General features: G+C 31.0%; 1 protein-coding gene across 5 annotated transcripts in view; it reads left to right on the forward strand.

Moving 5' to 3' along the window:
- LOC100883549 (uncharacterized) overlaps positions 1 to 9,987 on the forward strand; it is a 45,793-nt gene extending 35,806 nt beyond the window's left edge. Inside the window, exons 1-4 of one of the 5 annotated variants that reach the window (XM_012284582.2) lie at positions 514 to 840; positions 5,482 to 5,998; positions 6,836 to 7,141; positions 8,191 to 9,987. In XM_012284582.2, the coding sequence (XP_012139972.1) occupies positions 5,483 to 5,998; positions 6,836 to 7,141; positions 8,191 to 8,592 (1,224 nt within the window). In that variant the 5' untranslated portion in view covers positions 514 to 840; position 5,482 and the 3' untranslated portion in view covers positions 8,593 to 9,987. Of the gene's footprint in view, positions 1 to 513; positions 841 to 1,461; positions 1,485 to 1,878; positions 2,060 to 5,481; positions 5,999 to 6,835; positions 7,142 to 8,190 lie in introns of those variants that run through there. The other 4 variants (XM_003703011.3, XM_076532206.1, XM_076532205.1 and 1 more) reach the window with 4 other exon arrangements.
- Positions 9,988 to 11,965: the final 1,978 nt, after the last annotated feature.

Below are 11,965 nucleotides of genomic sequence, written 5' to 3' on the forward strand. Positions count from 1 at the left end.
TTGAGAAATTTAAGTTTGAAAAAAAAAACACATTTTTTAAATTTGAACCAATTTTGTGAGGTAACTATAAAAGATACTAAGATTCTGTTTACATCAAAAACTTCTATAGACTTTCCCGAATACAACGATACCTGGGTTTTATGCATTCTGAATGTTTAAACATGTTTAAATGAACATTGAACGTCGAGAGACATGGATTTTGCACCAATTTTTGCGTATATTTTTCAATTTATCTTAAAAAGTAAGGGTCTAGTGGAAAATTGAACTATACCACACGATAGAGCAGATTTTCACCTTTAAAATGCACCCCTAGAAAGTTGCAACGTCGTTTTTTTTACGATGCCAAAAAGCAAAATAGCAACGCGCGAGACGAAACAAGGGTGGTGGTGCTCCACGCCAGAGCGTAATCGCATTAATAACGGCTGCTCTGATGCAGAGCACCATTAGATTCGTAATCAGCGCGAAAAAGGCTATAAGAAACACTGAATGAAAATAGAAATGCCAATTGGCTGTTGGACAGTGTAATCTTTTCGCGGAAATAACGGGCTATTGGATAATTTGCTCCAGCCCTGAACAGTTGACTCGCTTGTTATCAGAACTGTGGTGCAGTTGAAACGAATAACAACTCACGAACATAGTGTAGGCAGTAGGTAATGGTCTACGATTAAGCCACTTTATATTGCTAGGTGGTGACATTCGCTCGTGAAGTTGATGAAGACTCAAACATAAAAGTTTACACACGTGTTCGGTAAACATTCCACGGTTTTTGTACATCGGAACCTGAACGTGTTTTGTAGTCTAGGTATGTTATAACTGTTCTAAGTGCGTGAACAAGAGACTGTGAGTAAAATCTAGTGATTATTCGTTGTAACTTGATTGCTTTTACGCTAAACCTACACGTGTAACATAAAATTAAAAATAAAATAGAAACATGACTAAACGAATGATAAATCGTAAATTTGCGGTCATATTAAATTTGGTCATGGGTGTCGTACTGGTCAAAATTAATTTCCCTTGAGTAGTGATACATAACATGCAAGATTATGAAGGATAAACAAAATTTATTACTTCTTTTGTGAATTTACCATCAATATAATCGATAAAATTGCTCACTTTTTGGATTCTCGTCGTTACATTTGCATTTCTGAAAACATTTTCATTCAAATGTAACATCCAAAATATTTGGAGAAATCTTTCCTTTCGAAATATATTTCTAAAAAATGGTATGTTCCCAACATGTTCCTTAGTCCAATAATATTTCATATTAGGATCTGGTATAGTACCCATGTTAAAGATTACACCCAAAAAAGCTTTTAACTCTTCTTTCGTCACATCGATCCAGTTATTCCATGTTGATCGATCAGATAAGTTCTACTGTTCTATTTTATTTTTGGTATATTTATTTGTTTCTAGTACAATTGTTTCAAGTAGTGTATCTGTGAAAAAGAGCCTGAAAAAGTCGATAGTTTCGGTGCAATGAACAGGTACATTAGTTCCAACAATCTTAGATCTTGTCGAAAAATTGCTTTTTGATTGTGGTTGTATAAAGTATAAGGTTAATATGGTTCCTTGCTGTGGTGGCTGAGAGTAGACATATGACCGCAAAGGGCTAATAGTAATCTCGATAAAAACAGACACTTCCAACGAAAGTCTTAATAAATTTTTGTTTTCATTCGATGTGAGCGAAATAACAAAACGTTAACGCGCTTTGATCAAACGTAGTGTTACTACAGTATGTTTGTATTTGTAACGATTCTTATACGTTTTCTTTTGAAACAATAGTTGTTACAAGAGAGTCAAGTATTAAGAGTGCTTGGGTATGTGTAAATGATAGCGGACAGTAATTAACATATGACAGAGATAAATAGATAACAATCGGTAAACATGCATGCTCTTCAGAGGATATCGCTTTCTCAAAACTGCATATATGTATGTCGCAATAAACGTAAACGATATAATACATGTCGTTATAGGCATAGTAGTATATTCACGAAATGTATAGTAAAATATCACCTATTAGTTTCTATACAAATATTACTATTAAGTGCGAGAAACAAATGTAAGTATTCGAAGTATGAAATTTTTAATATAAATATAGTTCTTGTAACGAATGATTATTTTAATAAAAATGTTTTGGAAGATTTGTAGAAATCCAGAAACTTAAGGTGTTTGAAAATGTTTAAATTTGAGAATTTAGGAAATGTGGGAATTTGATAATTTAGGAATTTGAGAATTTATAAAATGTGAAAATTTGAAAAATAGAATATTTGAAAATTTAGGAATTTGGACATTTAAAATATGTATAAGTTCAGAAATGCGAAAATTGTATAGCTTGAAAATTTGAGAATTTAGAAATTTGTATACTTGAAAATTTGAGTATGTTGGAACTTGGAAATTTGAAAATTGAATAATATATAAAATTGGAGAAACTAGGAAATGTGGGTATTTGAATATTTGAATACTTGAAAATTGGAAAATTTGAGAGGTTAGAAACTGTAAAACTCTGCGAATTTGTAAATGGGACAATTTATAAAAACTAATAAAAAAAGAAGATTAAAAAACTATTCGTAGACATATTTTCATTTGTCAGTAAGGATAGTATTATAAAATTATTTACAACTTCTTTCGATATTATAAATAAGTTTATATCAATTTATATTAGGTTATATTATTTATGTCGTAAATGAATTATGTACAATGTTTGAAAAAGTCAAACTTTCTGTTATAAAAATATGAAACTATGAAATTTACTTGTATGCTCTAATGCAAAATAGTAATTTTGTAATAATCTAGTTGTAAATATAATAATTTTGTTATAATAATGCATAAGTATAACCTTGTACAGTTTAATTCTTTAATCTTACATAAATTACTTAATCCTGTAAAAACGTTTCAGAATTTGTATACGAACGCTGCTTGGACTTTTGATTATCTTCTTAACACACTTTTAATGAACAGTTTTGGTACTGTTATGTAACTTGTGTAAAGACCGATAACGGTTGTAATCTTTTCAAATAAGAAATATTATTTTAATTCATAAAAGATGATTCACTGAACACGTTTCTTCGACAATTGTTTGTTCATTCATTAAATATTTTGTATTCTCACTCTTATGTAATCAGTGAAATTAATTTCTGTATTTACATAAACAGTATCGTCTTTAGCGTTGGGCAAATGGGGCACTTGCTCCGGGTGCCATATTTAGGCAGGTAACGTAACGAGTTCAAATTTTCAAATTCTTTAGATTTTTAAATCTAAATTTTTTAAGTGAAAAATTAGAGATTTTTATACTTATAAATTTATAAGTGTAGAAATTTAGAAGTATTGAATTCATAAATTCTGAAATTTAGGAATTTTCAAATATTCGATCTTTTAGAATTTGATTAAGAAATTTAAGAATTTTTGATATCTCAAATTTTTAAGTTTAGAAGATTTCCAATTCCAAAATTTTCCAATTTGGAAATTTTCTAATTTTCTAATTTTCTAATTTTCTAATTTTCTAATTTTCTAATTTTCTAATTTTCTAATTTTCTAATTTTCTAATTTTCTAATTTTCTAATTTTCTAATTTTCTAATTTTCAAATTTTCAAATTCTTGAATTCTCTGATTCACTAATTCTCAAATTCTTCAATTCTCAAACTCCCAAATTTTTCAATTTTGAAATTCCCAAAATACCAAATTCTCAATTTTCCAACTTCCTAATTTCTCAATCTCCCAATTTCTCAATTTCCCAATATCTCAATTTCCCAATTTCCCAATTTCCCAATTTCCCAATTTCCCAATTTCCCAATTTCCCAATTTCCTAATTTCCCAATTTTCCCAATTTTCCAAATTTTCAAACTCTAAAATCCCCAAATCCTCAAATTCCCAAATTTTTAAATTCCTAAAATCCTAAATACTCAAATACTCAGATTTCCGAATTCCTAATTTCCCAAAATCCCAAAATCCCAAAATCCCAAAATCCTAAATTCTCAAATTTCCCAATTTTCAAAATCTTTAATTTTTCAAACATAAAAATGTATAATTTAAAAAATTTCCAAATTTGTAAGTTTAGCAATTTTAAACATATCAAGTCTCTAAATTTACAAATCATGAATTCAACTAAAATCCAGCGAGTGTTTTTCATTCCTTTTTCTTGCACACCACTGTTTCAGTCAGTCACGGATAACCAAAACCGCGGATGTCAAGTTCGTCAATACTATCTTATTCTATTCTTGTTTTTTCTTTCTCTGTTACAATGTTCGAAACTACTGAAAGAAATTAATTACGCGTTACTTCCGCTATTAAAAATATAACTTAAGGTGGATAAGAGCTACTATATTGTATATTGCAATAACCGATATAGAGAAGATGAACCGGGGAAACAGCCAATGTTTTTCTGTGATAAACACTTACACTTTGATTAATTTGTTTTTCCTTTGAAAATCTAAGTATAAACAAAACTAGGTGATAATTACCATACAGTGCGAACTTTTGCAGAATGGCATTTAAGAATTGACAAAGATTTGAGCCGTTTATTTTGAACGTGGTCTAAGTTCATTTATGTTTAAATTGAGATATTTAAGTGTTTGTGTTTCAATTAAGTTAAAAATATACGTATAGGATATCAATGTATCACATTGAAGTGTTTAAGAGAGGTAAATTTCTGTTAAACAATTTCTGTTAAAATAATTATCAAATGAATATGTGACGGAACCCGCTAAAATGACGAATCATAGTTCTCTTATTTTAAATGACAAAATTTATCAAGAAATTTTTGTAAAAATATGTCAACTTTTGTCAAGCTAAAGAATCAATGTCTTAGGCAGTCCCAATTTATTTAGTTTTCTGCTTTAGTTCAAATTTAAATATAAGTGACCATCAAACGCCCGTATTAAGCCACTTTCAAAATTTAAAAAATAGATTTATCATAAAATTTGAAACAGCCCGATTCAATACAACTTAAAATGCTTCAAAGTGAAAAAACAATATTTAATTTATTTTATGTTTTATTATAACACTTGAAAAACACCATTTATCCAATTATGGAAATATGACTATATAAATTACATAACAATTTACTAATCATCTTCAGTTTGTCTATGGAGAGTCGATTTGGAGAAGTTATAGTACTTCTATAATTAATTATTATATTAACTAATTAATAATTAATTGTAATTATCATTAGTGGACATTTGAAAATCCACAGTTTCTGACATTAATAATAGATTGGATTTGGGCCACTTTCAATTTTTCAACTATCAAAATAACTGCAAATACATGTCGAAAATGATCGTATACTCTAAATATACTTAACCAAAAAATCTTTTTTATGACAGCGAACATCAAGTGGTTCATGTTACAAGTGTACAGATGGACTTAGGTCACTTTCAAAATAAACAGCCAGTGTTTCTACTACGAATTTTAATTTACTTTTCTTTTGTAAAAGTATAAATAAATATTAAATAGACGATAATAACCGTACAGCGTGTACTTTTGCAGGATGGAAGTGATGCATTTGAGAATCGACAAAGGTTTGTTCGAAACGGCACTGCGAGAGAAGTTGTCAGATGAAACCATCCAAGTCCTGGAAATTACGACCCATCCCTTGTCGGAGAAGGGAGTTAATTTTCTCAGTGATCTCCATGAAGCTTCTATACGGTATACCGTAACCTCTAAAAACGGGAAAACGAAGTACGAACGTTCCACGAATTTGGTTGTTAAGGTTGAACCCTCGAACGAGGTGTCGCGAGAGCTTGTTCGCCAACAAGATCTCTTTTTGACCGAGTTGCAAGTCCTACGTGACGTTTTGCCGAAAATAAAGCAAATCGTTGGGCACCAATTAGGACCGCAGTTATGGTACGGAAGCGAGAATCCCCCGGTACTTTTCATGGAAGATTTAAGGAAAAGAGCGTTTATTATGAAAAATCGACAGAAGGGTTTGTCATTTGAGCATTGTCGTATGGCGATTCAACAAATGGCGAGGTTACACGCTGGTTCGGTTGCAATTTTTGAAAAGGTAAGCATATTTATCATATAGCTACTATGTTGGATATATCATGTTACGTATGTATATATAGAGAAGGTCGATTTATATCCACTCGGATATCTTCGAAAGTATCGATGATACAGGAAATGATTTATGCCAAAGTTACGGTAAGTTTTTAGATTGTCATAGTTTGAAATAAACAGCTTTTTAAATTTCTAACTTTTTAAGTTATAAATTTTAGTGCTTCTAAGTTTTCACAGTTACATTAGGTAGAGTTTTTTGAAACATCGAAAGTTCGACAGGATTTGATGACGTAAACTACCATAAAAGATCGCACATTTATATTAATTTGAAATTTGAAAGTGACTATCTAAGCGTTTTAGCAATATTTTAAATACAAAATGGCTGGTTGTTATTTATAACACTGATTTGAGAACGTCCGAAGTGTGAAACAATTTGATGATATAAATCTATCGTAAAGTTGCACTTATACTATATCAATTTAAAACTTGCCATCTGTTGAAAATGACCATCCACACCTTTCGTTATTATACTTCATATAAAATTAATAACCGAAAGTTAAACATCTTACTGTGCACTACACAGAGTCATCAATGAAATGATTTTGATGCAAGCAACCAATTCACATTAAAATAGATTATGAAATGTTTGCATACTCATTTTCAATAAACTTTAAGCTTCGAATTGAAGTATCACAAGTATTAATTTTCAGTGCTTTTATGTCATGAAAATGTGGTAGACTTTTGATGTTCCGAAATCGGTCATTTTATATGCAATAACCTAACAATGTACTTTCTGACTTAAAAAGTATAAGATTGAGAAAATCATTTTGAATAAATTTTCCAGCATCCAGCTATGATCGAAGCTTTCAGAGATGGTGGTATCGTGTCAACAAAATGCCCAACGAGTTTCATACGAATGATGGAAGTGAGTCTTTTACGGATAGGCAAAGAGATACGAACATGGTCAGATGAAAAATGTGCAAACACGGCGGATAAATTATTTAAATTGGCAAAAAATATCGGTCCCCGATGTGTCGACGTATATAGATACGATCCTGACGAGTTTTGTGTGTTAAATCACGGAGACTGTTGGATCAATAATATGATGTTTAGGGAAAATGAAAAAGGACAACCCCTCGAAAATATTCTGGTAATGCATAGTTTTGTATATATAATTCATATAACCATATTAAGACATTACACAATTTTATGCAATTCATAACTAAATCTTTAACGTTTACATTAACTAACCGCAATGGCATGGTAATTAATCCACATTCTTGCACATGTGATTTTTATAACACACATCGCGGTGTTAAACAATTCTATGCAGATAATCAGTAGCATTTTAAATTTTATACTAGCTAACATATACAATTTTGTACTATCTAAAGTTTCAAAATTTATACGGATTGACGTTCCATTTAATATCATGTTAACATTTTATTATATTATGTACTATATCTTTTTAAAGAGGAAGAGATTTAGACATTAAGAGATTTAGAAACGTAGCATCTTATAGCCTATATTTATTTTAATTTCATTTCTGAGTGACTCCACTTCTGTTTTCTAACAATTGTTCCCAAGAACTAAGATCAAAACTCTGCTGTTAATAAGCTACGTCCGATATCTCGTACACGACCTTGCTCACTATCCCGTTTATATTATTCTATCTATTAATTTGACACGTGCGGCTGATAACAGCAGTACCAGCTGAAAGTAATTATTACACTTTTGCGATAATTTTTACTTGAATCTTTTTTATTGTCAGATTATACTAATGCAGAAATAGTAAACACACATTTAATTAGTTTAATGCGTATTCAGTCAGCTGACACGTATTCGTCATTATGACAATTAATTTCCCTTATCATTATTCTTCTCCGTAGTAAGATTATTCCACTAATAGACAATTGTATCTGCGGGGGTTCAGACAGTGATGCATACTTGTAGATAGTAATGATGACTCAATTTGTTCGTTTAAAATGCTGGACATTTCTTAAATTATAGGTTCAAGATTTTTAATTTACAATTTTTATTTACTAATTTTCAAAATTTGAAATTTTCGAATTTGTCACATTTTCGATTTCTCGATTTCTAAATTTCTGAATGTCTGAATCCGTAAATATCCCAATTTGTAAATTTTCAAATTTCCAGTTTCTAAGTCTCTGAAATTTGATCAGTTTATATTGTTTACAGGTTGATTATCAGATGTCCGTGTACACTTCTCCTGTTATCGATTTAATATATTTTTTGAACATTTGTCCCGAGTTCAAAGTGAAGTACGATAACGACGATTACTTTCTGGAAATTTATTTAAATGTCTTAGAAGAAACTATGAGAAAAATCGGTTGTAAAACAAAACCACCAACAATACGGCAACTAAAAGAAGCAGTGTACAAAAGAAGAATATACGCAGTTTTTTCAGGAATCGTGCTTTATCTACGAATGATGGCGAACAAGGAAGATACCGAAGATTTTACTCAAGTGTTGAAAGATTATGCAGGTGAAACAAAAATGGATGTCTTCAGAAACCCAGATGCGGTGAAACTGGCTCATAAAATGATTCCGGTTATGAACGAAAGAGGATATTTTGATTAGAAAAGTTATTCGAGTATTTAGATCAAAATGGCGTTTTTAATTGCAGCTGAATTAAGAAAATTCAGTTACAATTAAATATTAATTTTTCTATATTTTTTAATCTTTTAATTAAATATTTTAATCTTTAAATGATGATAGTATTACACCATTTTTATGTTGTTTTAACACTAGTTATTTTCAAGATTTTGTTTTTTATGATATTTAAAAATATTTGTTAATAATTAAAAATAAAATTCTACAAAATAAAATCATTCTGTATACGATATTATTTTTTAAAATATTAAATCTGAAAATTTTTCAGATCCAAATAATATAGCAAATCAAACTTTATTAAACAATGAAGTTGCTTAACTTTCACTATAAATGAATTACTCCATTAATCAAAAAATAACTAAGTAAGTCTTCCTTCCTGTAAATAAGTTGTTTTATAAAAATTTTGAAAAATTTCTAGATTTAATTTTCTTAAAAACGAAATTACATCTACAAAGAATCGTATGTGGGGGTACAACAGAAAAATGAATCAACTGAGTGGTAAAAGTAAAGGGTGGAAATACAAGATATTAACACGTGTTAATGCCTTGCCTTACAATATTGTGTCACATTCGTGACGCACATCGCAATTCGGATATGACACACTACACTCGTACTTTCACTGCAATTGAATTTTGCGTTCAATTCTAATTATAATCTGTATAATCAAGAATCGTTGAATGCATAATGTTCCTAACATTTTAACTTTCTTCAGTTGTATTCACGTTGTGGAAATAATTAGCTAGCTGTGCATGACACAATAGTTCACAAAATTGTAGGTTAAGGAGTTAAAAGACCCAAGCCGGTCTAGATCATGAATTTTATAAATTTTTGACTAATATTGATGCTGTAACTACTAATATATATCTGACCCTTACAGGGGTCACCTCGGCCGTTTAGGTTCACAAGCCTTTTACCTCATGTTTTGATTTTTGATTGAAAGATGTACATACTTTTATATTTACGATATGACGATCATGTAAAACAGGGGTTCCTGAAGTTTTGCCCATGGTCCAAAATTGTACGTCTCAAAACATCTGCTTAAAATAAGGTGTTATGTGTTCATGATTACCTTATACATATTAAATGAAAAATATGTTCAGATCGATGAAACGTTAGATTTATAGTAATTTTGAATGATCTGATTTTATGAGCGTCGATAACAGCCATTAGCTCCAATATATTTTTATAACATAATCTTGTTTATGACAATACTGTTTATTAGAATCTGTTCATTATCAAACTTTAAATGAAAAGCGAATTCTCTGTATACTGTTAAATAATACATTGAATAGTAAAAGGACCTGAAAAGGGGTAGAATAATGGAAAGTGTAAATAAAGAAAATATACGACATAACTTTGTAATGCGCGTTGAAAGATTTTAATTGAATTTACTTCATATACCAATCAACGTATAAATTTCAAACGCACATCATTGGTAATTATTAATACCACTAAAAATGTATTATCAGTCAGTGTCCTTTGTAATATTTTAATTAAGCACTGTTTATCGCATTTCAGACTATATATTATACATAACTACAATTTGAGCAGTGAAAAATGTTGAAAATAGTGGTCCTACTTCGATGGCCAGCTACTGTTAAAACAGTGATATCAACACGGATGATTGCAATCGTTTGGTCCACCATCAGTAAATGTCCAGTGCATCAACAGTCGATGTACTTTCGAAAAGATGGTTCGAGGACGAACGTGCGGCCTTGGCGGGCAGTCGGTGGCAATTGATTTATTGTAGGGCAGTAAAGCACTAGGGTAAAAGGTCTCTGAAAGCATCGTCTCGGTAACCTACATCGTGAACAGAGAAATTGTTGTGGCAAGCCTCGATGGGGTGGCTTTTGCCTCGAGGAGAATCTTCGCTACCGGCCAAGGAGAAACGTTTCGGACCAGAAGCTGTTGCCTCCAGACAGCTTTATCTTTCTTGTGTTCGACCTATTTGTCGAAAGCTCGTTTCTTCCTCTGACGACTTCTACCTCTCGTTTTCTCTTTTTCCACCGATATCTTCCTCTCGGTGCGTTCGAATCTCTTTCTCGCGTTGACCTGAAAGGCGTACACGACCGACTGCAGTCGGAGCACTTGTAAATCATAGAAGAAAGGTGATTTCGGGAAATTCGGTAGCAGATTTTCGGTTCTCCGCACGAGCCGACGAGAAAGTCGGGGAAAGGAAGGAACATCCAGGGTGAAACTAAGGAATAATATGCGGAATAGACGGCCGTGAAGTATTCGGGTTACTCGGTCGTCAATGGCAGAACATTTCGGTAGCAGACCGCGATTAGTTACGAATTGCACCGGAAAGTTAAGGTTAAAAGTCGATTTCTTCAGAGATTCTCCATTTTATGCCTCGTTTCTATTTAAGACGATAGTATTCTTGTATGCGTCGATTTAATATAGTAAGTTGCATACTTCGTCGTGAAATTTTATGTAATGGTTTATTTACTTTTTAATACTAAATCTAGTGTTAAATCTGTTATAATTATTAAGATCTTGTCAAAAACTCTTTGGGATGAAGAATCATTGTATAAGTTAGTTTATGTATTATTTTTTATTTTTTTTATTTCAGTTTCAATATAAGTGAAATTGAATAAACACAAAAATTTCATTTCCATAACTAACATAATTTTTATAAGTAAATAATATTTTCGATAATATTTGTAACATTCCATCTATTGCATCCCACACAAACAATTTTAAACTAAAAATGAAAAGTACGCCGCAAGGATGAAAGAACGTGGGTGATCAAAGGACATAAAAAAGTGTTTCAAATTCCCAAAGGGATTAGGAACTAATTCTACGATTTTTTCTAAGTTCCATGTTAGTACGCGTTGAATGGTGTATTTGTCAATGTCCTTGCCTGAACGTCCTCTGTTTCTCATCCGTCTTTGAAGAAGCTGCTGCCACCTTTGGGAACAATTGATTAGAACTCACAAGCTCCGATTGATAAATTTCGAACTTTAGAAGCATTTTTTTCATAATATGAAGGGTTTAGTGCCGCTGAAAGAAGCCGCGGATGAAAAGGTTTGAAAAATTTCTTTGCTTGACAGAATTGATCCTTTTGATACCTTCCCTTAATCCTATTACAGGACCACCAAATATTTGTCCGTTTCTGCATATTTTGTATTTATATCATAAATGTTTAATATAATAATTAATTTTGTACACAATTATTTAAGCATTTTAGTTGTAAAATAGTGTAAATTATATTACTTGATGCGTTTTATTATTTTTGAAGATGTGAAATTTCTGTAAAAATAAAATATGTACGTTTTGAGGTGGTTACAAGATTTCTATTTAAGGATCATCCACGGTTATTTTTTGTCAAACTAAACGT

The sequence above is a fragment of the Megachile rotundata genome, chromosome 5 (genome assembly GCF_050947335.1).
Source record: "Megachile rotundata isolate GNS110a chromosome 5, iyMegRotu1, whole genome shotgun sequence".
Taxonomy (NCBI): Eukaryota; Metazoa; Arthropoda; class Insecta; order Hymenoptera; family Megachilidae; genus Megachile; species Megachile rotundata.